This window comes from Dreissena polymorpha, chromosome 2 (assembly GCF_020536995.1).
Source record: "Dreissena polymorpha isolate Duluth1 chromosome 2, UMN_Dpol_1.0, whole genome shotgun sequence".
Lineage (NCBI taxonomy): Eukaryota > Metazoa > Mollusca > Bivalvia > Myida > Dreissenidae > Dreissena > Dreissena polymorpha.
The window spans coordinates 153,529,736-153,555,156 of NC_068356.1; the positions used below are offsets into that span (position 1 = coordinate 153,529,736).

Below are 25,421 nucleotides of genomic sequence, written 5' to 3' on the forward strand. Positions count from 1 at the left end.
TTAATTTACATAATTAGTATAGCAATGCACTTTTCATCTACAATCTAATCTTAACTACCTATTTGGAACAATAGACAGTCTTAAAGGACAGGTCTAACTCTGCCATTTACCAAATAGAGCCGATGGCTTCAAGTTGAAACATTTGGTTTAATAAATTTATATTCGGCTACATCTTTTTCATTATTAAAACCCATAACATAGCAAACATAACAAGATTGTTTATATATCGATGCAAATTAAGAAAGAGAAGGCTCGCCCGAAGGGCATTGTTCACAGATTGTCAAAATGATACTATATGTTGTAGACGGTTGATGAAAATACAGTTTAGTTCATGATAAGTGATTATTTGAAATTGATAAAAGTATAAAGTGTTACAAACCCTAAATGATGGAATATGTTGGAATAGCTAGTTTCTGTGTATTCCTTTAAATTTTGTAACAACACGTAGATCACTAATATAAATAAAGTATAAAAAGCAGACTTCTTATAACAGTCCGGATTGCCGAGTGATCACAGCAGTTTGAGCCCCGATAAGGCAAACTTTTTTCTCAATATTTCACGTTTCAAATTCTATTCATGATAGTATATTTATTTAACGCCTCAATATTTAAGAATATATATATATATATATATACCTGATACTTAGACTGCCTTTTGTTGCATTATATATATATATATATATATATATATATATATATATATATATATATATATATATATATATATATATATATATATATATAATGCAACAAAAGGCAGTCTAAGTATCAGGCTTACACATTAAGTCATAATTAAAAGTGTATACGTTAAGATTTAAATTGTAAACCTTATTAGTTGTAACTATTAATGCAATTTACAGTCACATAGAAAGTTAACTAATCATCATGATCTTCAGCCATGGCTGATGTCACCGTTGATGGCTCGGTACGTCAATCCTAACGGCAGTCACGGTGACTGGCATTTCGAACAAATCTTTTATGAAAAACTCTTATTTCAATGTTCGTTTAGTTCGGAAAGACTCGCTTGAAAGCTACTCTATTTCACTGTTCGTTTAGTTCGGAAAGACTCGCTTGACAGCAACACTATTTCACAGTTTGTTTAGTTCGGAATGACTGGCTTGACAGCTACTCTATTTCACTGTTCGTTTAGTTCGGAAAGACTCGCTTGACAGCTTCTGCAAAAGTACACATTTAGGATTAGTAATGATCATTTAAATACATTTGCTTAAATATCCCAAGATTTTTAATTTATTAAAACAAGATATTCACTTTTTCATCGCCAAGCATTATTGTTAACTTTTCAAATATTCAGGGCTATTAATTTTGATGTATGGGTTTAAAACCTGAAATATTATGGCAGTTTAATTTAAATGATATACTATAGTCACCAGAATAACACATTTAATTCAAATTATCAGTTTATCTGCATTAAGTATTGCACTACTGCTGACTAGTACTTTATGCTGTTATAAAAGTGTAAAAAATACAAAGTACAAATAGCATTTTAATAACCAAAGAAACAATTTCAGGAATGCTATGTACCTGAAACTATCGTTTGTGGTCTGTCAGAACAACCTTGAAGATTCACCACTGTAAATGCGGGTAGGCTGCTGAGGGCTGGGTCTGGGCAACACTGGTGTGGAATCTGTCAATGAAACAACGAACCAAAACTATTCTTAATATGTACAATACATTTAAATTGTATACAAATCCAATTTAAGGGAGTGTACATGTACAACTAAAAAAAAAAGTATGAACGCACGGTAAAATAAACCTCGCGACTATATATTATTAACGTAAAATCCGAATTCGTACTGTACCTTCAAGTTAAATCTACATGTGCGTAAATAAAATAAAGTTAATTTTATGTTATAATCAACAAATACTAACTTGAAATTTAAGGAAGATCTCCGAAACAAAACGCGAGACACAATTGTTTAGTTCGAACGCCTAATTTAACTTAACCGCCAGACAATTTCCAGAATTGGAACCGAACGAAATTATCGTTTTTTTGAACGAAAACATTTACGACCACAACGGGCCGTTGTCGGTCCGCTATCGGTAAAATTAACCACAAGCTGCATATTTATTATTGACCATATTTATGTTTTGTGGTACGAATATATACATTTTTTAATATTTCATTAAAAGTGTTGCATATAAAATATGACATATTGCCAAATGCATAAAGTTAAATGTAATAGTCAATATTACTGACAAGAAATTGCCATCACTTTACTGGATACCTAAATTACATAAGACGCCATATAAAAGTCGTTTTATCGCTAATTCAGTGTCTTCTACCACCAAACAATTATCAGTGTATCTTACATCTGCATTGAGTGCTATTAGATATCATATAGCTAAATTTTGTAATAAAGTTTATGAAAATAGTAATATTAACCTATTTTGGTCAATAAAAAACACCTTAGAAGTTATTGATAAAATTGAAAATAAAAAATATAAGGTGTCACAGGTAAGTACTTATGATTTTTCTACACTATATACAACGCTTCCTCACGCTTTAATAAAATCCAAACTTGTTTCTTTGATTGAAAAAACTTTTGCTAGAGAGAAGTGTTTGTATCTAGCTTTAAACACTAAAACAGCTTTTTTTACTAATCAGATATTAGCTAATTACATCATTTGGACTGGTCTTGACTTTTGTGCAGCACTTACTTTTCTTTAGGATAACTTGTTTGTTGAATTTAATGGTAAAATATTTAAACAAATTATTGGCGTTCCTAAGGGTACTAATTGTGCGCCACTTATAGCTGACCTTTTTTTATATTGTTATGAAAGCGAATTTATGTTAGAATTATCTAAAACTAAGCAAGTAGATTTGATTAATTGTTTTAACCTTACTAGTAGGTACATTGATGACATACTTAATTTAGATAATCCATTATTTGAACAATATATTCACAAAATCTACCCAAAAGAACTAGTCTTAAATAGATCGTGTATATCCAATACCGACGCTGCGTATTTAGACTTAAATTTTACTATTAATAATAATTTGATCAAAACTAGTTTATACGATAAACGGGACGATTTTAACTTTGAAATTGTGAATTTTCCGTTTCTAGATGGCAACATCCCTAAAGGACCTTCCTATGGTATTTACATTTCGCAGTTGGTACGTTATGCCAGAGCATGTTCGTGTATTAAAGATTTTTATGATCGTAATCTAATATTAACTAAAAAATTACTAAAACAAGGCTTTTTGTATCATAACCTAAGAAATAAATTTGCTAGATTTTACTCTAAGTATGGTGATTTAATTTCAAAATATAATGTTTCTTTAAAATGGCATTTAAATAATGGAATCTCCCATCCATCATTTTACGGAGATGTTTTGAAGCGTGTCCGCAAATTAAAATATGTTGAACCTAATGTTCATATTAAACTTTTCAATTTAATTAACTTGTTTTTATCAAAAGGATACGATGCTTATATACTTAAAAACACGTGTTTGATGGTTTTCGATTCACTATATCTTTCTTCCCTTAAAATTTAGAATCATTAGTGATATTATAGGCATTTTTCACTGTTGAATAAAATTGTGTCATTGTGTCGTATGAACAAATCTGCATGAATACTACATTATAGGCATGTTTCACTGTTGAATAAAATTGTGTCATTGTGTCGTATGAACAAATCTGCATGTAAACTACATTTTGACTCAAATCGTACATCAAATCATTTCTGTCTTCAGTTGTCAAAACACCTATATACTGTTTGATTCCAATAATGTCGCTTTAATGGAATTACCATTTTTATTCATTTGCTTCTTAATGTTAAATCACCTTAACTTGTTTTATTAGTAGCACAGCCCCATTAATATTTTTATTTAGTACTGCCCCTGGAATTTGTTCACGTCATTATGGATTTTTGTGACGTCATACGACCGACTTTCCCAGTTGTAATCTACATGCATAGGTCATTGGGTTTATAACGTTCCGTTTTATTTATATTTTCTCTCTGATAGGCGTTTCTTGTTTGATTTAATTATTTTTATTTTTTTAGCAGTCACATAAACAACCAAGCCATGTAATATGGAATTTTTACACCCAATATTGCTGCTTCTTCCTGTATTTGCGCGATGATTATCTGAGATATTAACTCCATGATGCTACATTCTCAAATCTTTTCTATAAAGAAGGAATGTAGTTGACAATTGTTAATAGTTTTATTTGATCGTTCGTCAAAAAGTTGTAACTCTGTTACTCTTGTATCTTCAATGCAATTGAGTAATTAAATAGTTATTAAATTGAATGCGTTTTAATTCCCTTTTATTATTGTTTAATTTGAGTTACAATGCTATGACGTTAAATTTTATTTACACTTAAATGCATTTTGAATATTGATGGGCCAAGTGTGAGGTTGGGCGCTCTATAACCAGGTTTAAACCCCCAATGCTTTGCATTTACCGTTCCAAGGCGGTGACCCCAGCTTTATTCATATTTTGTGTTTATGTTGGTTTGTATTGTGCTGTATTGTGCTGTTTTGTACTGTTTGGGCAATCGGTCACTTGCCTTAAATAAAGGACCAACTAATTGTGTTTAATGAAAATTCAATACTGCTCCAGCAGCTGGAGTTTCACTTCTTTATATTTATTGTAAATAACCTATATCGGGCGGCGAAACGGATTAGCATCGGATAAACGATTTGCCGATATACCGTTTTGCTACCGAATCTATCCGATAATGGTGTGCTGGCTGGGTCGTTTGAATCAATACATAATTTATCATCTTAAATTATATGAAACTCCGGCAGAGACATAACAAGAAAAGAAACCATTGTTATCAAGCGCAAGTCCTATGGAAATTTAAGGAAAATGACCAATTACCTATAATAGAACAATATTTTATAACACCACAACACAGAAAACAAACGTGATCAAAACTCAAAAATAATAATAAGCAATTGACTATTTCAAACGACTTTATACAGTAACATTAAAAGCACGTCTTTTCGACGTCTTTAAAAGACATCATTATTATATCGCTAAAAACACGTCTTTTCGACGTATTTAAAAAGACGTCATTATCATGTTGCTAAAAAGACGTTAAAAAGACATTTATTTTACAATTTTCTCAGACGTCTTTATAGTGTTACGTTATAACGACGTCCTTTTTACGTCTTTTAAAATACGTCATTATTATCTCGGTAAAAAGACGTCTTTTCGACGTATTCTAAAAGACGTCATTACCATCTGGCCAAAAAGACGTCTTGTCGACGTCTTTAAAAAGACGTTATTATCATGTTGCTAAAAACGACGTTGAAAAGACGTTTATTTTACAATTTTCTCAGACGTCTTTATAGTGTTACGTTATAACGACGTCCTTTTTACGTCTTTTAAAATACGTCATTATTATCTCGGTAAAAAGACGTCTTTTCGACGTATTTTGAAAGACGTCATTATTTTCCTCGCCGAAAAAAAACGTCTTGTCGACGTCTTTAAAAAGTCGTTATTATCATATTGCTAAAAAGACGTTGAAAAGACGTTGTTTATTTGGCGGCGACATCGCGACCGTAAAACAACCAAATAAAGACGTCTAAAAGACGTCTCATGTTTGCTGGGTTATTATTTCGCTAAAAACACGTCTTTTCGACGTATTTAAAAAGACGTCATTATCATGTTGCTAAAAAGACGTTGAAAAGACATTTATTATACCCCCACAAACGAAGTTTATGGGGTATACAGGAGTGAACTTGTCGGTCGGTCGGTCGGTCCGTATTAAGTGTACGCTCTCTAATTCAAATAGTTTTCATCCGATCTTCACCAAACTTGGTCAGAAGTTGTATCTAGATGATGTCTAGGCCAAGTTCGAACATGGGCCTTGCCGGGTCAAAAACTAGGTCACGGGGTCACTTAGTGCATTTTAAACGTTCAGCATGTTGTCCGCTCTCTAATTCAAGTAGTTTTCATCCGATCTTCACCAAACTTAGTCAGAAGTTGTAGCTACATAATGTCTAGGCCAAGTTCGAACATGGGCCTTGCCGGGTCAAAAACTAGGTCACGCAGTAACTTAGTGCGTTTAAAACATTCAGCATGTTGTCCGCTCTCTAATTCAAGTAGTTTTCATCCGATCTTCTTCAAATTTGGTCAGAAGTTGTGTCTAGATGAGCTAAAGGCCAAGTCCAAACATGGGCCTTGCCGGGTCAAAAACTAGGTCACGGGGTCACTAAGTGCGTTTTTTAAAATTCAGCATGGTGTCCTCTCTCTTATTCAAGTAGTTTTCATCCGATCTTCACCAAACTTGGTCAGAAGTTTTATCTAGATGATCTGAAGGCCAAGTTCGAACATGGGCCATGTCAGATCACAAACTAGGTCAAAGGGTCACTTAGTACGTTTTACACATTGAGCATGGTGTCCGCTCTCTATTTAAAGAAGTTTAAATCCGATCTTCACGACACTTGGTCAGAAGTTGTAACTAGATGATGTGTAGGTCAATTTCGAACATGGGCCATGCCGGGTCAAAAACTAGGTCACGGGGTCACTTAGTGTGTTTTAAACCTCACCATGTCCGCTCTCTAATTCAAGTAGTTTTTATCCAATCTTCACCAAAATTGGTCAGAAGTTGTATCTTGATAATGTCTAGGGCAAGTTTGAATATGGGTCATTCCGGGTCAAAAACAAGGTCACGGGGTCACTTAGTGCGTTTTAAACATCACAATGTTGTCCGCTCTCTAATTCAAGTAGTTTTCATCCAATCTTCACCAAACTTGGTCAGAAGTTGTATCAAGATGATGTCTAGGTCAAGTTTGAATATGGGTCATGCTGGGTCAAAAACTAGGTCACGGGGTATCTTAGTGCCTTTTAAACCTCACCATGTTGTCCGCTCTCTAATTCAAGTAGTTTTCATCCAATCCTCACCAAACTTGGTCACAAGTACTCTAGGACAAGTTTGAACATGGGCCATTCCGGGCCTAAAACTAGGTCACGGGGTCACTTAGTGCGTTTTTAACATTCAGCATGGTGTCCGCTCTCTAATTTATGTAGTTTATATCCGATCTTCACCAAACTTGGTCTGAAGTTTTATGGAGATGATCTTAAGGCCAAGTTAGAACATGGGCCTTTCTGGGTCAAAAACTAGGTCAAGGGGTCACTTAGTGCGTTTTAAAAATTGAGCATGGTGTCCGCTGTTTTTTGTGAAGACGACATGCAAAATATTATGTGTTAATGCGGCATGTGGAGGTATTCGTCAATTCTGTGACAAAGCTCTAGCTTTACATTTTTTTCAGACGTCTTTATAGTGTTACGTTAAAACGACGTATTTGTCTTTTAAACGACGTCATTATTATCTCGGTAAAAAGACGTCTTTTCGACGTATTTTTAAAGACGTCATTACTATCTCGCCAAAAAGACGTCTTGTCGACGTCTTTAAAAAGACGTTATTATCATATTGCTAAAAAGACGTTGAAAAGACGTTGTTTATTTGGCGGCGACATCGCGACCGTAAAACAACAAAATAAAGACGTCTAAAAGACGTCTCATGTTTGCTGGGTTATTATATCGCTAAAAACACGTCTTTTCGACGTATTATTATTAAAAAGACGTCATTTTCATGTTGCAAACAAGACGTTGAAAAGACGTTTATTTTACAATTGTCTCAGACGTCTTTGTAGTGTTACGTTAAAACGACGTCTTTTTTACGTCTTTTAAAAGACGTCATTATTGTCGCGGTAAAAAGACATCTTTTTGACGTATTTTAAAAGACGTCATAACTATCTCGCCAAAAAGACGTCTTGTCGACGTCTTTAAAAAGACGTTAGTATCATGTTGCTAAAAAAGACGTTGAAAAGACGTTTATTTTACAATTTTCTTACACGTCTTTGTAGTGTTACGTTAAAACTACGTATTTTTTTTACGTCTTTTAAAAGACGTCATTATTATCGCGGTAAAAAGACGTCTTTTTGACGTATTTTAAAAGACGTCATTACTATCTCGCCAAAAAGACGCCTTGTCGACGTCTTTAAAAAGACGTTATTATCATGTTGCTAAAACACGTTGAAAAGACGTTTATTTTACAATTTCCCAGACGTCTTTATAGTGTTACGTTATAACGACGTCTTTTTTACGTCTATGAAAAGACGTCATTATGTTCTCGGTAAAAAGACGTCTTTTCGACGTATTTTAAAAGACGTCATTATTTTTCACGCCAAAAAGACGTCTTTTCGACGTCTTTAAAAGACGTAATTATCATATCGCTAAAAAGACGTTGACAAGCCGTTGTTTATTTGGCGGCGACGTCGCGACCGTAAAACAACAAAATAAAGACGTCTAAAAGACGTCTCATGTTTGCTGGGAATGCTCTCTTTTCTGGTATGGTTTTAATGAAAGCTTATGATCACTCACTCAAAAAGTCACATGCTTAGTCCAATCGTAATTAAGCTTGCTCATAAAATAAGTTTTAATGATATCTAGTTGTAACTTACGGGGTCGGGACAGTTTTATTTACTGTGTTATTGTGTCCATCGGCCCTGTTTTAAGCTCACATTACAACATTATCATTGTTAGGTTGTGATCGGCTTTCATCAATCGTTTGTCGTCGGTAGTCAACATGTTATTTGTGAGTACTAACGTAACCACATGTATTGCCCAAATTTAACAAATATTTTTATCAAAAAATTGTCTGGGATCACAAACTTAGTCATTAGATCAAATTAAAGAAATCATCTGTGTCAGTATATCTGCCACAAACTAGGACGAAACTGGGTTTTGTGGGATCAAAACACAAAAAGTATCTAGGTCAAATTAAAGAAAATGCTTGTACACGTAATTTAGTTTAAATTAAATAGCTTTATAAACGAGCTCAATTTAATTTAGTGTTCAAATGAAAACTCTTGTAAAAATGAGCGGAAACTGACTGAGTGTAGTGACCACTTAATGAAGGTGTTTTTTTCTCATTTTTATACAAATTTTAGGCAAAAATACTTTATGCTATTGATAGAAGTAACTTGATTATTTAATGAGAAATCTTGTTTCCTGATTTTGAATTTCATAGTTTTCTCATTTTCTTTCATAAATACTATTAATCTTAAAGGGATCTTTTCACGCTTTGGTAAATTGACAAAATTGAAAAAAGTTGTTTCAGATTCGCAAATTTTCGTTTTAGTTATGATATTTGTGAGGAAACAGTAATACTGAACATTTACCGTGGTCTAATATAGCCATTATATGCATCTTTTGACGATTTTAAAACCAAAAAATTATAAAGCGTTGCAACGCGAAACGATTAAATAATTTGGAGAGTTCTGTTTTTGTCGTTAGATTTTGTGAAACTACGAAGATTGCTTATATAAGGTATAAAATACATCAACTAGTGTAATCGGCGGAATAGCTCAGTAGGCTAAAGCGTTTTTACTTCAGGACTCTGGCAGGACTCCAGGGGTCACTGGTTCGAAACCTAGTCCGGACAATGTTCTTTTCCTTTTTTTAATTTTATTCTTGTTTTTTTTTCTGGAGCTTTTACGATACAATGTTTACATTTATCGATATAAAGCATTTAATGAATAAGTTAAAAAATGCCAAAATCTGTGAAAAGGCCCCTTTAAAATAAAGTTGACAGTTTGGCCTGAATCTACCAAATTCATGTTATTATTGAGATCATAATGAATAACCATGGAAGATGTGTATGAGTATTTGTTAAGTAAATAAATCAAACAAAATATATAATGCACCATATATTATGCAAGGTTCATCTTAATGCTATGTTTAATAATGGAATGCGGAAAGGTTTCGACGAACTATCTAATCACATCTCGTAACAGACGAATGACAAATGACCTCAGAAATAATTTGTTAATTAGTTGTTCCCTCCCATTGTGTCATTTTGAAATAATTACTGTTGCTGATAATCAAGTTCATTTTTAAAGTAAAAAAGTTGAGATATTTCTATACGGCTCATATTGTATTATTGTGTTCGAATTTCACACTTGTGCACGTATGTTTAAACATTGTTTCAATAATTTTTTGTCTCTATGATACTGATACTGATAGTGATGTTATGGGTGAGGTTTAACATTGGTCACATGATATCAGAAACCAGGCTACTAGCTTTAATTTGAAAATGCGTTTAAACATTTCCTCACTCAATTAAAATACACAGCCCTGATAGTTGTAGTTAATTCCGCCTCACTTGATCATTATTTAACATCTTTTACACTGTCTTAGTGTGAAAGAAATTGGTGTTAAAGTATTTTCACTGTGTCTAGTTAGCACTCTGTGCATATACTATACTAATTAAGTTGGCTGTTATAAATTGATTATTTTACTATACTGTATAACATTATTTTACCAATTATTCTTTATGTTATACAGATTTTCAAGAACGTTCTACTTCATGCATGTTAATATGTCATCATTCCTCCTTTGTCGTGCAACGGATCATGAGAAAACGAAAAGCATAGTATACACAGTTTCCAGTGAAATATTGTTAATTCACCGAATACTCCCAATACATTATTTAGTGCAAATATGCATCGGGACAGAAAACGGGACGGGAACGTATTATTCTAAGAATTATAGGATTTGACTTTTTGGATGTGCAGAAGAACGTGAATGCTTGATGTTTAACAGTGCGTGCTTTATTTGTACATGTGTATCAAGTTATTGGCTGCCATGTTTATACGTCAAGAAGGGCGCTTTAATCCAATTACTTGAGTTTTCTTTGTGTATGATTCTGCGAAATCATTTATATTCGTAGGCATGGAATGTCGTTTTGTTTTTTCAAGACAAATTCAATATTTTCGTGGAATCTTATTAAAATCGGTAAGTTTGTTTTCAGTATGTTAAGTCTACATTTGTAATCCACTTACTACGAAACTTGCTAAGAATATTTAAACCTTATGCTGTTATGATATTTAGACTGAGTTAAAAGTGATTTTAGTTTATGAAGAAACATTTTCGCTTGGTGCTTTTTTTGTGACAACTAGTGAACTCTAAAGTTACGCCTTTTTGCCCTTCTGATTATCAAGCCAATACTGTACGTTATTTAGCCTCACTTCCAGTAGAAAGGGGTTATTATTAATGTTATTATCATAAGTATTATCATATAAGTATAGCCCCACTTTCAGTAGGTAGGAGTTGGGACATATAGAAATTACTCTGTTTTAGTTTTAGTCTGTTTTTATATCGGTCTATCATTGCAATTATCATGACTATAACTCCGAAAAAAAGTTTGAAAACTGTTTACTTCTAATACGAGCCACTGTGTCGCGTGTACGGAGCTTACTTCTATGTCACGTTAAAACTTTGGTAAATCAATACGTTTTTTCCTTGCGTCTGGACTGCAACCCCGAAACAAACTTAGAACACTGTTTTCCTTTAATAAGAGCCATTGTGTCGCGTGTACGGAGTTAACTTCTAAGTCACTTAAAAACTTTGGTAAATCAATATGTTTTTGCCAAAAACAATGTGAACATTTTGCGTATCCACATTATAACTTGACCATGCATCGAAGGATTGTAAAGTTACTATTCGAAAATAACATTACCTGTACCAGATGGTGTGTCTTATTACTCAGAATTTTTCGCCAAAGTCAGATCGTTTGTCGCGCGCACGAACCGCGTCTTTCGCTATGGTCAATGAAAAACGTCGAAGTATAACTTCAAGAACTTTATTGTCGAACCAGGGCTTGTTCTCTTAATAACTGGACCAAGTGAAAGATTTTAAACTAACTGAACAAATTACCAATATAAGCTAATCTGTGTTGCGAAATATCCATGTTGAATCTTTGGCGTTCAAGGTCCAACTTAAAGGTAAAAAATAATTGCTTTAATGTCAATATATTGCCCACTCTAATTTTTATCTACATTGAAGGAATTAAACAAATTTGATCACTTTATGAGATGATTTGTTGGGCATATGATCCAGAAAGCTGTCATAGTTTATTCAAGGTCATTGTCAACAGTTGACGTCAAGATAAATTGTCAAGTTTTTGCTTTTCTTTCAATAACTTGGTCATATATTGAATGCATTTTTCAAAACGAGGCATAGGTACAGTATTGACAAGCGCAAGAAACACACAATCGTTCACATCGTGTATTATTGATCAAACTTGCATTGTTCACAGCTGACAAGACTATAATAAAGTGTGGCTGGAGGCAATTTTAAACATTATACTACGCTTTAAAGGACTCTTAAAATGGCTTATTCTTCTTTAGCGCACCTTAGCAGGATATGCATATGTAAAGCTTTTCTGATCGTGTTTTTGTCGATTCTCCGACCTGCTTTTCGATTGTCATTATTAATCTTGCAAAATCGCTTTGTCACAATCATCTCTCTGTCGAGTTCCAAACGTGATTATTTGGGACAATGAGTCATGTGGTCAACTTGTAAAAAATACACCCTTGTTTACAAAAGTTATGAATTTAAATCAACGCATTTGGCTTAATACTGCGATAACTTTTTTAACATGTAAGTAACACACCCAATATATACAACCATATCAAAGGCATGCTAATTCTAAAATAAACAGGATATCAAGTGACCAGTCAAGAGGCGTATGTATCCTCTTATTATCATATAAGTGTAAACACTAATGAAAAAAATGTATATGTGCAATTACTCTATATAATTTTTCTTACGTTGTTGTTTACATATATACTATACATTTTCTTGATTTAATGTTGCGTTTGTTGTTTTCATGTGTTTCAACAATATTCGACATCTAAGATGGTATGGAATCCCCAACAATATTGTAGAATTAAAAATAATACATTCGAAAAAACGTATTTATAAAGCTCAATAACCGCACAACAGGTACATATCGGGCTAGATCATGTTTTGTTTGATTTGCAATTAAGATCTTGGTATTTTTGCAAACGTAAAACAAGTTTGTTTATGCATGTATTTTATATGACAAGTTATTTTTTTTTTGTTCTTTCTGTATTCAATATAAATTTGAATATATATGTCAGTATCTATATATATGTATATATAATTGAATGTACATGACATTGTATTTCATTTTAAAATAAATGCATAAGGGATGTGCCATCGACTGCAAATCGTTTATTAGTATTATAAGTATCATTTTCATTTACAGCAATCAACATACTTGATTTTTAAGTGAATTATATTCTTTTTAGCGTCATATTTATAACTAATAAGAACTTAATTATTAATTATTCTTTACATAAAAATCAAAGCTACTTAGTGATAGCCAAATTATATCGTTTTTTATCTTCTGTTAAGAAATTGTATAGTATTCTAGCCCGAATATACAGGCGACTTATGTTAACAAAGCGACATTTATTGGTTATTAAGAACTATTAGGAATTACCTTTTTGTGTTATCCAGCTTGAATACGGATTTGACATAAATAAAAATTGTAATCGAAGACCATCAACATTCGGTAACCGATTTGCATATGTTCAAACTTGTTCATTGCGATTGAATATTTGAAGAACCATCAACTCTTGAAATATCTAATGGTAAATAGCTAAATATAAAATACCGAATATTGTCTTGTCTGAATTCAAAATCATAAGTTGTTCTCATGGTGTTGCACAACAAGCTCACGCTGAGCCTTTTCCGGTTTTCCATCGTGCATCCTTCGCTGTCCTTCATCAGCACATTTATATTGCAAACATTCCGGCAGCATGAGGGTAACCGGCCGATTGCTATCGCCCGAGACCAATAAATTAGTATTTGCATACTTAGCAATGCAATCCTACTGGAACAGAGAACTCATTTCTGTTGGCTTTCTTTGATGGCTTCTAAATCTGCTGACATATTAGGTGACAATGGAAATGTGGTTCAATATTGTTCTGCGTTTACCATTTTATATTACAACAGGCTCATGCACTTTAGCTCTTGCTCTTGATCACACCGATCCGATATGAAACTATCGAAACGAAAGACTTTGTATCATAGTGTTTTTGTTATTTATGTTATCTCGAATGTTCTCCATAAGGATACCCAGATGATAAACTGCGGTTTTACTTCCGCTTAAACCAGATGAATAAATTGGCCATGGGCTTAATAGTTTCTTCCCCAATATCAAGTGAGTTTATGTGGATTATGGTCACTATGAAATTTGCGGAAGGGCGAACAACTTCCATATTAACTCTTCAATCATTTCCGACACTACTGCTTACATTATAGCAGATGAGAGCGTCCGTTTCCGTAAAAGTGTCTTTATATTTTAGTAGTGCTTAAAAAGTGCACCTTGTTATTTATCAGTGGCTTAAATTTTACAGTACTACCGCCACTTGATACATATATTTTTATATTTGGAATTATCACCGTTATTTTCCATTCAGTTATTTATTTAATTATTAGTTTAAAGAATCCTTCGTGGTGTTTTCTTCGTTTTAAATGTATTGCGACGACAAACATTGTGCAGAGTCGAGGGTGATTAACGGTGATATGAACGCCATACCTGGAATAGAGATAATACAAGCCAGTTCAACATTTGTTTGTGCCAACCAAGGCTGAAAAGCTTTTTTTTAAATTTAGATCATACAGTATATTTTTATATTTGTTAAAAAATATATAGAATGCATGGTTGATGCTGAGGTGGACAAAGTGTATCCGGTTTGGCTAAGAAAAAGAAAAGTGAGCGTTTGTTCGTAGGAGAACACACTGACTTATATCACAGTCACGTGATCCACTGCCTTGTATCAACTAGGATGAAGGGTAATCACTTTCTTTGGTTATTGTTTACAATAGCAACAGAGCAAGTAAACCTTTATTTATTCGGCACTTTTCCGATATTATAGTTATCCTGTCATTAAAATTATGTATTCATATCCAGGGTAATCAAAAAAAAATAGCTGTAAACAAAATACAAAACAAAAAATCATATCATGATAATAAACAAAATGGCGTCACTTTGCGGCGGGTAAAAAGCTTAGCAAATTTGAAATACATCCGATGGGCTGTTTTTCTCTTACAAAGTTAATGATTATATTACGATTCAAGCAACGCGTAAGCCGACTCTATTTATATATCTCTCACTATTACTATGTGTATACACTATCACAAGATAATTTCCGGGTTTAAATGTTGCTGGCACTCATGTGTTTATTTTATTCTGACAGACTGTATTTCGAGTTTATATGGGATGGTTGTTGAAGGTAGAAATATATAAGTAATGCAGCATTGATTTTTATTTTCTGGAAATAGTACACGGAATTATTTGCCACTAATAATTCTTTTAATGGCTGTATCTGTTTAGATAATTATGGACTATACAAGTCTGGTACTAGTGATTCTTCGGTCTTTCTTAACATTTGGTAAGTTCACAACGGTTATAGAAATTAATTACTTAATAAAGGGTTGTTTGTTTACTAATTCTGTTAATGCATTTTACATTTCTGACCTTAGTATTATTTTAATTAATATGCATTTTACATTTCTGGTATAAACATCTAAAATATGCTTACAGTAAAGATTTCTAGTTAACATCGAGATCCCCAGAAAACGTTAAATGTAAACGGTGTAAACTGTTTCTTAGTATAGTGTATTGATATGCACCCTTATAATACATCCTCATTAAATTAAACGATTGCAAACGTAAATCGTTGAAGTAAAGTATGCACTATTTTTTATATTTTCAAATTCGAAAATTGATAAACGAAAGGCAATGATATTATGTTATTTGCAATGGAATTATACTCATACATTCTAAGGCGCTAACATATTGCATTGATAGCATCACACATGGAAAGTTAATTGTGAAATACGTGTTGTCTTATATACAACTGAAACGCACCATGTATTCACAGTTCAATGGTTTTTATTTCGCTTTGATAGTGTATAAATAAGCAATCTTCTTACAGGTCAGTTACCGGACATATACTTGTATAATCGCGATGGCATGCACTACTTAATGTGCAATACTTCTTGGTCTCCTTCGTTGTTTGGAGTTTTAAAAAATGGCAAGTACGCTGTGTCGGTCGTACTTGGGAGCAAATGTTTTAATCTACACGACTTGATTAAAGTTCCGTGCACATGCAAGGGAAATGCTAGTGTCGAATGCAACATTACACAATACAATTGTAGTACGTGGGCGTGTGAAGCGGATGAGAATGGCGTGAGGAAAACGAGTAAAGTCATCAATTCCTGTCCAAATGGTATGGATGTATTTAAACAAAATAAAAAGGCTCATATTCAACAAAATAACAAAAATAGCCTTAGACCATTAATTTTGGATAATCAAAGCTTTTTTACTCGCCTGATGATTACAAGTTTGGGGATCTGAACATATACAAAACTGCATTGATCAGCTAATTCAACAATTGTTCAAGTAGAGTAATCAGTTAACCGATGTGTGTTTTACTTAATATTTACTCAATATTTGTTTTATTTTTGGGGTTCCACTTTGAAGCAACAATGAATTCGACATATCAACATCGCAACTTTTCTGATTGCGTGAATTGCTCTGCAGTTACCAAATGTACCGACAGGCTTCAGTTGGTTGTGGGTGGAATTTATTTTAACGACACGAGCATCCAATCAAACCATTATACTCGGACAAACATAAGCTTTATATATAACGTATTTCAACGAGAAAACAACGGCTCAGTTGTTGTATGTCAGTTCGGAAATGGAGAAGCAGATCCTTGGCGAATAATGATAAAAAGTATGTTTGTACATTACTATTTCTTGTCGTTATATGTTTATTCATTTGTTTATTCATTTCACATCGTACGATTTCTGGCATACGCTGCTTGTGTTTATAATAAATAAATAATCAGATTCGTGTCTTTGTCCACTTGTACCAAGACTTTCTTTGATCGACTAACAAACATACTAATAACTCAGTGAAGAAAATACCATTTCAAAATTATTTCAGATTCCTTCGGAAAGTAAAGGAAACCTTTACCAAAATTATTAGGTTTGACACTTTTAGGTCACCCTGTTTTCAATCGTTCAACCCACAAATTAATCTCGTTATTCGAGTATAGTCTACATAGTTAAAGAAATGCAATCGCATCGGCTATATTCTAGCCATGGATATATTCCAAATACATTAATTCTAAATAAATTAATATAATCCATCCAATACAAACATATTTTCATCTTATTGCGTTTAACACTTCCAACTTGTGTCATTGAAGTGAATGATGTGAGCAACTTATTACGTAATCAGGCATGCAGATTAGCGATTTGCTTGTATTCAGTAGAATGGTATTATTGGCATGATGTACAACGTTTTTATTTGTGTACTGTAATTTGATATAAACGTTATTAAATCGAAGGCAATATATTTACATAAAAGCATTTATTGATCATAGTCTAACTGTCATTTAAGATTGGCTTAAAACAACGTTGCAGCACATTTTTTCGCGAAACATACTAGTGCGTCAAAAGAAGTCGTATGAACCTCGCCTGTCATTATAAGCATACATTTATATCATTTCCTGGGTCCGTCTTATCAAATATCGTACGACAATGTTAAATTACGATTGAATTTTGTAATTTTAAAATATAAGTGAATATTATCTGTATGTTTCAAATATAAAGGATATTTGACAGCTACTTTAGAAAGGAATGGAAATGTTCAACAAAAGTAATTTTAAATGTGACGGTTACATATTTATGGCGCTTCGAAAATTGCATCGTAAGGTGAGAATGTCGTACGATGTTTGATAAGACGGGCCCCAGATTTTCTTCTACAAAATCCTCTGTAGTGGTAGGATACATATAGGATATTTTTATGTGCACCAGACACAGTATGTCCATGTCTCTTCTAGTTCCTCCACGAACCTGCGCCGGTAATCATTCCATCACAACAAAACATCAATCCACGAATGCATGCCCACTCCTTAATGGGAATCCAAAAGTGCAAATAAAAAAACGAGAATGTTCTAAACCAGAAGATAATATAAGCGATGGAAATTTTTGTGAAGCGCTCAACATAGCAAGAAACCAAATGTTTGTTGGAAATGTATCGGGTCGATTCGAACTGATCGTTTTAGGTAAGTGATCATAATATATACATTTTATTACTGGTTATGCTAAATAATTGCAACTACCATAGCATTATATACATTTAGATACAAAGCATACATATTCGTTTGGGACGTTTAGAGTTTCTATGCACGTAGGTTTCATTTATGTGTGGGCCAAGTTATTGAGTGGATACGTTTGTGTTATAATTCGTCCAGTTTAGAAATAATACATTATGTTTTGCAGTTCCTGCTTCAGTCAATGAATTTTATATCGAAGGCAAAGAGGATCACAATAGCATCACACTCAATGAAAGGGAAAGTATCACGCTCATTTGCAATGGACAAGGCAACCCTCCTCCTGATATAATGTTAATACACAATAATGTGACAGTGTCTGTAAATACCTCATCAGCTATACATACCCTTCAATTATCAGACAGTGCTAACTCATTGAAATTTACCTGCCGAGCATCTAATGGCCTCGATACCGACTTAAAAGTTATTAACGCCACCATGATCTTAAGAAGTAAGTACATTGAGTCATTCAGCTGTCCTTGCTTTAATAGACAGAAATATAAGTTACATCTCAGTTGTTTAACTACTTATCATTTCTATGTAATGAACCTAAAATAACTCAATGTCTGCGTGTTTTTTATTGTACTGTTTTCTTATTTAGTAAATGTTAATAACTCTTGTGTCTAACAGATTCACACACAGAACGCAACTTCATATTTATCGTCATTGTTGGATTAGTCACAGCCGCCATAGTTATTGTACTTGTTGTGTCAATGATTCTGATGAAGAGACAAGGGATCGTCGTATTCTGCGAACGAAGAATATTTGTTACAGGTTGTTTCATTTTAATATGTCTTGTACACAACGAGGTATGTGTGTGATCAACTGTTTTCATGTTTAGAAATTATTTGAGCAAGCACTTTTAATATTTTTGACATGTACGGTTTTGAAAATTTAATAATAGTAACTAGCTGCGAAAGCTGACAATGAATCGGAATATAATTATTTTGTGACACAAATTATTATATATTAATCATATTTCAGATGCTGCTGCAGGAAACGATGAACTGTAAGAATGATGTGTCTATTGTCTTGTCAAATTTACTGATCGCTTCAGTGTATGTACACATTTATAAAGAAGGCCATGCCTAAAACAAGTCAGCACTTAATGCCACATATTTCCTTTACAGACCGGCTTCTGCTGTGATTGCATTGGCTGACTTCCCACAAAACGAAACAACAGAAAACAAAGAGTGTTCGAAACATGAATACATAAAATCTGCTTTCGCCAATGAAACGTATGCTGGATATCTCGACCGGGAAAGAGAAGCCAATCACAATCGTACACTTATTATGATATTCATTTGAAATGAACTTTTTCCGTTCAGTTTTAGTAATTGCTATTTGTTCTTTATATTTGAATGTAAGTGTATGTTCAACGTATATTCACCTGATTTCAGCTCATATTGAGCAAGGATTCAGCCCTAGGTATGACTATACATTACATTTTTGTTAAGCAATAATTAAATTTATTTATTCAATGAATATCTTAAATAATCTATCAAATTATGTTATAATGATTCATTTTGATTGTGTTCAAATATTAACTATTTATTTAATACAATATCTAGTCAAGATCTAGCCAATCCCTTTGAACCGGAAACTATTATAGATGACCAACTCTATAGCTGCGCTAAACAGCCTGAAGACGCAAATAAAGGTAAACTAAACGTTTCAGTAGGAGACAATATCATAGTCGTACAGTATATCTTTTGTTTTGTTCAATAAAAAAGGATACGGGGTTACCACAGTTACTTTTCTGAATTATGTCTGAGCAATAATTTTATTTTACTCCGTTTAATTACTGTGCACAATACGAATTAAACCTCCAATAACCGGTACATAAGTTGGTAAGGGGCGACTAACGGACGATGACTGTATGCTTCCCATGCATTCACATATTAAAAAATAACTATATCTTTATGAGGGGTTGTGTCGCGCGCAAGCATCACTTGGCTTATATGAAGGTGAAATACAAGACTTTACGTTAAACGATCCAAAAATACACTTTATTATTGCATAAGGGCTCCTTCGTTCTATAAATTGACATTGCATTGAAAGATTTTAAAATACTCATTTCCAATAAGTATAACCATGTGATGGTGTGTAACATACTATAATTATATGTATTCCTTCGTGGAAATAGTTAAAATGAGGTCAAAAGTGAAAATACTTCACCCTATTTTTAAATGGGTCAATTGCGCTCTGTATTTAACACCAATATGAGTTTGCGGTTGAAATGCGTGTGAATAACTTCAGGGTTTAGGTAAAACTTTTAGGTAAAACGTAAAACAACTTTTTGTTTTTCAGCAGAGGCTTGTCTACTCTTTAACGATAACGAAATAAAATGACATATTATACGGTTTGTCGCATACAAGACTATGGGCTTGCCTAAATGGTCAATGTAAGAATGTGAAGTTAAATTACATAATATTGCACTTAACTAAGGAATTATATTAGGAATGCCAGATGTATAAATTGACTATGCATAAAATGACTCAGACATATTGCGATCTTTAAGAAGAAAGGCGTGTCGCGAGCAATACATAATTTCTACATTGAATGTCAATGTAAACATGTTGATGTTAAAATAAGGATTTGATTTTCAAAGTAAGGTTTTACGTTTTTATTACTTTGTATTCAATGACTCTAAAATAACGCGGAACATAGGTTCACCCATATGATATCTATACAAGAACCGTATGGCTACATTCAACTAAATCCAGATGGTTATTTTAAGGTCAGGGCCATACTTGAATGGTTTAATTCACACTAGAACAGATTCATATGTAAAACAATTTTGGAGATATTCATAAGAACGTTTACACACGTTTTAACTGCGTAAGCATCTTACATGCAAAATAAATATAACTAGTAAGTGTGTTTGTTTCGTACACGAACCTTTTAAGCGATTACAAATAATTTACAACACGCCTGTTTGTTCTAAAGATAAAATCTTATGTAATTCAGTAAAATACATTGATGATCATTACATGTTTTTCAGTCTCAAACGCTGCAGAACACAGAACGTAAGTTTTTCTTACTAGTTTCAAGATCACATCATTCAACGCACATATTCAAAGAAATGCATAGTGACGTAAAATAGAACACGATTTCCTTTTCGTAGCATAATCCTATTCTATTCAAAGGTCTATTTGCGGAAAGTCCAGTTTTCTAAATTTATACAGATCCATTAGGCATGCTTTCTACTACATGACATTTGTACCTTCAATTACATCGCATACGTTAACAGTGAACTGTCGATAAACTGTTTTTCAACAGTAAGCGGCTTAAAACAGGAAATGTTGGCGAAAATTTCACTTACAGCGTTGTCAATAAAACGACACGACCAGACGCCAACAATTGCTCTGCTGTCCATCAAAAACAACAGTCAAAGGTCTTAATTAACAGGGTATCCAAAAACACAAAAGGTCATGATGATAACACTTACGGAATTGTCAACAAGCCGAAAAAATGGAAGGGCAACATCACAGGTACGGAACTGTCTATTTTATTCGCTAAAACAAAAGAAAACCAAATACAAGGAGCACTAGTAGGAATATGTTTTTAAACGCATTTCACATAAAGAAGAAATATATGAATTGTGTACGAAACTTAATGAGATGCCTGTATTGAAAGTCTGAACCTCACATTAAACATGAAATCATTTTATGACTGAATGTATTACTATGAATACTTATCTGATACAGATGAAGAAAGATCAGTGAGTCCGTAAGTAAACACCAGTCTATTTCATATCGAGTTTGATTCATGCATGCAACTTGCTTTTGTACTGAAACCACTGATTTTCTATGTCGTATTTTACCAGTGTGTACGTTAAGCATGGTAGCAAACAAGAGAATATAGTTAAATAAAAACCCAAGCGTCTAGTTTTTTAAATTATAAAATTCATTGCAACATCTAACCATTTCTTTCACACTAACTTTACGGAAATATGTTCTGTGGTCGACGTGTAACGTGTAAGTTCAGTACATTATAATGTTTTACACATTTTGTATATTCGCCGAAAACGTCAGATGGGAGAAGAGTATGTCAAGAAGAACAGAGTACCAAAACTGCGGTAAGTCGATGCCATCCAATACAGCACATAAATCCCAGTACAAAAAAGATATCATGAAGATTTGAATAATCGGCTTGACATAAACATGTTTACAACGATCTATTATTATGCATATTCTTAAATGCCGTATACATGCAAATATAAAAGCATACCATCTTTTTATAGTTAGTGAAAACCAATTTTAATCGTATATACGAACACAGCTTCATGTATTGTGTGTTATTTGAAATTTCTTTAGCTTTTTTTAAGTTGAGCATCATGCGTTGTCGTGCAGTGTAAAAAGGTAACACGTTGAAAATGCATTTGTAAGCGCATTATAAACAAGTTTAAATCATGGGTATTTAATAATAAATACTGTATTTGTGTAAATGTATGCAACGGCGCCTTGCCTAATCGATACAACGCGATATTATCATAATATGTCAGTATGTTTTAATGCAAATAAGTACAGAAAAACAACAACAAAGATAACAACATAAATCACATTATGTAAGGTATGTGTCTTACATGGTACTTAATACCCGTCGAATACACATGGAAGAACAAAAGTATCGTTGAATACGTATGCATTAACAAGTCTCTTAACTACTGCGTTTTGAAATATAGTTTCCGATTAAAAAGCAATACAGTAAATTCATTTTAACATATAACTTAACTGATTTTTTTAAGCCGATGATATATATTTACATAGAACTCGTTATTCGTTACTAACAACACATCAGAAATTGCATAGGTTGTTGATTGAAAGATTAACCACACCACACTGCGTATTGTTTCATGATTGCATCTTCAGAGAACCGTTAGAAGACGCAGATGATGCCTCGGAGAGAAAACTGGATGGCGTTTAAAAACGGATGGTTTGATTGCGTTTCCTGGTCAAGATCGTGTACTGTTCGATTGAACTATGTAATTTTACAGTTATTTGTGAAACCCTGTATGCATTGTATACATATTTAAAACACATGTCGAAATTATGTGTGCTTACTTTGTACAGAATCTTCGTGTGTACATATTATTTTTTCTCCTTTGTATAAGATGATTGATTTTTACGCGTGTAAACAAATAACACATTTAAAGTGTATTATTTTGTAAGCAGCAATTGGGATTGTACATTAGTTTTTATTTGTCATGTGTATATAGTATTTTCATTATTTCATTATGTAGCGTTTATAAGTACAATATTCCATTTATATTTCGTGTACATATTTAAAATTCGTACGGTAATTTCATGTTTTAATAATTATATTGTATTGCAAATAAAACAACAACATGTCAGGTTTGTTATTGTGTAAGCAGCAATTTTCATTATACATCTGCTATGTGTATGCATACAAAAATACTGAATTAATTACGTAGCGTACAAGCTGATCGACCTTTAGATAGTAACGTTATGTGCATGGTATGGAACATTTTGAATGACCATAGCATTAGTATAAACTTGTGTGTAAATAATTTATTTGACTTGTAATTTAAGTAAAAAAATAATGCCTGAAATATAATATTGTACAATTTCTTAATGTAAAAACCTAAACGTCCTCAACTTTTTCACATTATGGTAGGAAATTGTAGGTGGAATATGTGGGTTTACCTCATGTAAGAAATATTGAAAATTTTATCAAATGGTCAATAAACATGACAGTCACAAAGTGCACATATGTACAAATAAGCTTATCGATGAGGGAGAGATTAAAGAATAGTTAAGTTGACACAAGGCCGGGTATGTTTGTATTGGTCAAGCAAAAGTGTTTATACAGTAAAATCTCTCATCAAAAGGTTTGATAAAGCTTGTAAATATGTGGGTGGTTTGTTTATCCCGTTCCCAGGGCTTCATTGATTCAGTATCTTTAGAAATCTAGCCAACCAGCAATAAGCGCGCATAGAATCGACCAATCAAATATGTTATAGAAATTTTATTATTGTATGTTTATGTGTAGTTCGATAGAACGAGATGTTTGGTGTGGAAACGAGGGGAGACAGCGTTTAGACTTGGAGGAGTACGGGTCGAGAAAGATCCAACCATGTAGCTATTGATCAGACTGTATTTGTACAACTGGAAAATATTAGTTATGTTAGACATTAAATTGGACTAGAAACTGATATATGGTGTTGTTGAATATTTCATCCCACATTATGCAGAGAAATTAACATTAATAGAAAGGGAAGGACTTGTCCCATGCGCGATACAGCAAAATGGTAGTTAATACAAATCCCGTCATCATGACAATATGCGCTTGGCGAAATATTGAATGATAGGCTACACACCAGTTATTTAAAAGTTATGAACATTGCTAGTAACTATGTGTCGTCCATGAACTATGAACGATTACGTGACAACTTGCATGGAAATATTGCAAATATGAGTCAGTAAATTACTTAAAGTTAAGTACTTAATCACATTAAGCCTTATTTGTGGAATCAAAACGTTTTAGAAGCAACACGAGTTTGTAAATGTTTGAGTTATAATAATAAGTAATACTTATAAGTTTTGTTGCGTATAACAATATATCTAAGACGTGACAAGTGTGACTTCCGTGCTGAAGAACACGTTCGAGTGTCGTTTTAAAAAAATCAAACGAAATGTTTCCGGTGTGTTTAGTTTAGTAGGCCAACGTTTATTCTGTTAATTCTAATAACAAACAATTATTTTCTCAAAGCATTCGTGCAACCATTTTAATTGGAACAGCTAACACGGACATATAATTGCCATAATATGAAACGAAGTTTAAAGGCGCAATTCTACTAATTGTAGGTTTACTTTTTTCGAAACTGCATTCATTTTATTACGTTTTTTTAAAAGAATTGTTCTTGAAAATATGTGCGCAAAAATCATAAATTATAGCAACCCTTAACATATTACCGACGTTGTGACGAACTTATATATGCATGCGTTGATGATCACGAAAACATCAAACAATAAACAATATCTGATTGTGCGGTTGTGACCTTACCGATTGTACGGTTGAGACCTTTCCGCAATCACTATTGTTCACAGAAAGTTGAACTTTCAGAGGGAACGTCACAGGGCACACATCCGCTCATTCTTCATAAAAACGAAATTATGTTATATTTAATCTCCTGTCGAAGTTTTATACAACGGGATTAATACGATATTTGTAAGACCACACATGACGGTTAAAATAAAAATAAACGATTAAACATAAAACTATATAATAAATAATGTACATACTACCTATTTAACTTTTAGAAACGTACAAACACATTTGGTTCATGAAAAGTATTATAAAACTTTTTTTGTAAACATCGGAAACACTTAATTTATGTACCGTGAACATATCATAACACAGCTAGAACAATACATTTGATATCAAGAAAAAGCTTTATATATACTGCTA

At 33.0% G+C, this 25,421-nt stretch overlaps 1 protein-coding gene and 1 long non-coding RNA gene across 11 annotated transcripts in view; both read left to right on the top strand.

Annotated features, from left to right (window-relative positions):
- Positions 1-13,013, top strand: part of LOC127869511 (uncharacterized) — a 59,012-nt gene extending 45,999 nt beyond the window's left edge. For all 5 annotated transcript variants that reach the window (XR_008044647.1, XR_008044645.1, XR_008044646.1 and 2 more), the window contains one exon: positions 10,330-13,013. This is a non-coding gene — a long non-coding RNA (uncharacterized LOC127869511). The remainder of the gene's footprint in view (positions 1-10,329) is intronic.
- A 1,575-nt stretch (positions 13,014-14,588) lies between these two features.
- LOC127869512 (uncharacterized) lies at positions 14,589-24,165 on the top strand. 6 transcript variants are annotated; one of them, XM_052412136.1, is made up of 15 exons: positions 14,589-14,652; positions 15,194-15,251; positions 15,798-16,091; positions 16,346-16,600; positions 17,715-17,939; positions 18,157-18,438; positions 18,618-18,761; positions 18,972-18,996; positions 19,118-19,269; positions 19,388-19,415; positions 19,559-19,647; positions 20,992-21,016; positions 21,270-21,481; positions 21,698-21,719; positions 22,025-24,165. In XM_052412136.1, the coding sequence occupies exons 2-15, from the start codon at positions 15,200-15,202 to the stop codon at positions 22,131-22,133; spliced, it is 1,914 nt and encodes a 637-aa protein (XP_052268096.1). In that variant the 5' UTR covers positions 14,589-14,652; positions 15,194-15,199; the 3' UTR covers positions 22,134-24,165. The 6 variants fall into 6 exon arrangements, with proteins under 6 accessions (XP_052268096.1, XP_052268100.1, XP_052268097.1 ...); XM_052412137.1 differs by lacking the exon at positions 14,589-14,652 and having other exon boundaries at positions 14,873-15,251; positions 21,698-21,711; positions 22,025-22,068; positions 22,862-24,165; XM_052412139.1 differs by lacking the exon at positions 14,589-14,652 and having other exon boundaries at positions 14,877-15,251; positions 22,025-22,068; positions 22,862-24,165.
- Positions 24,166-25,421: the final 1,256 nt, after the last annotated feature.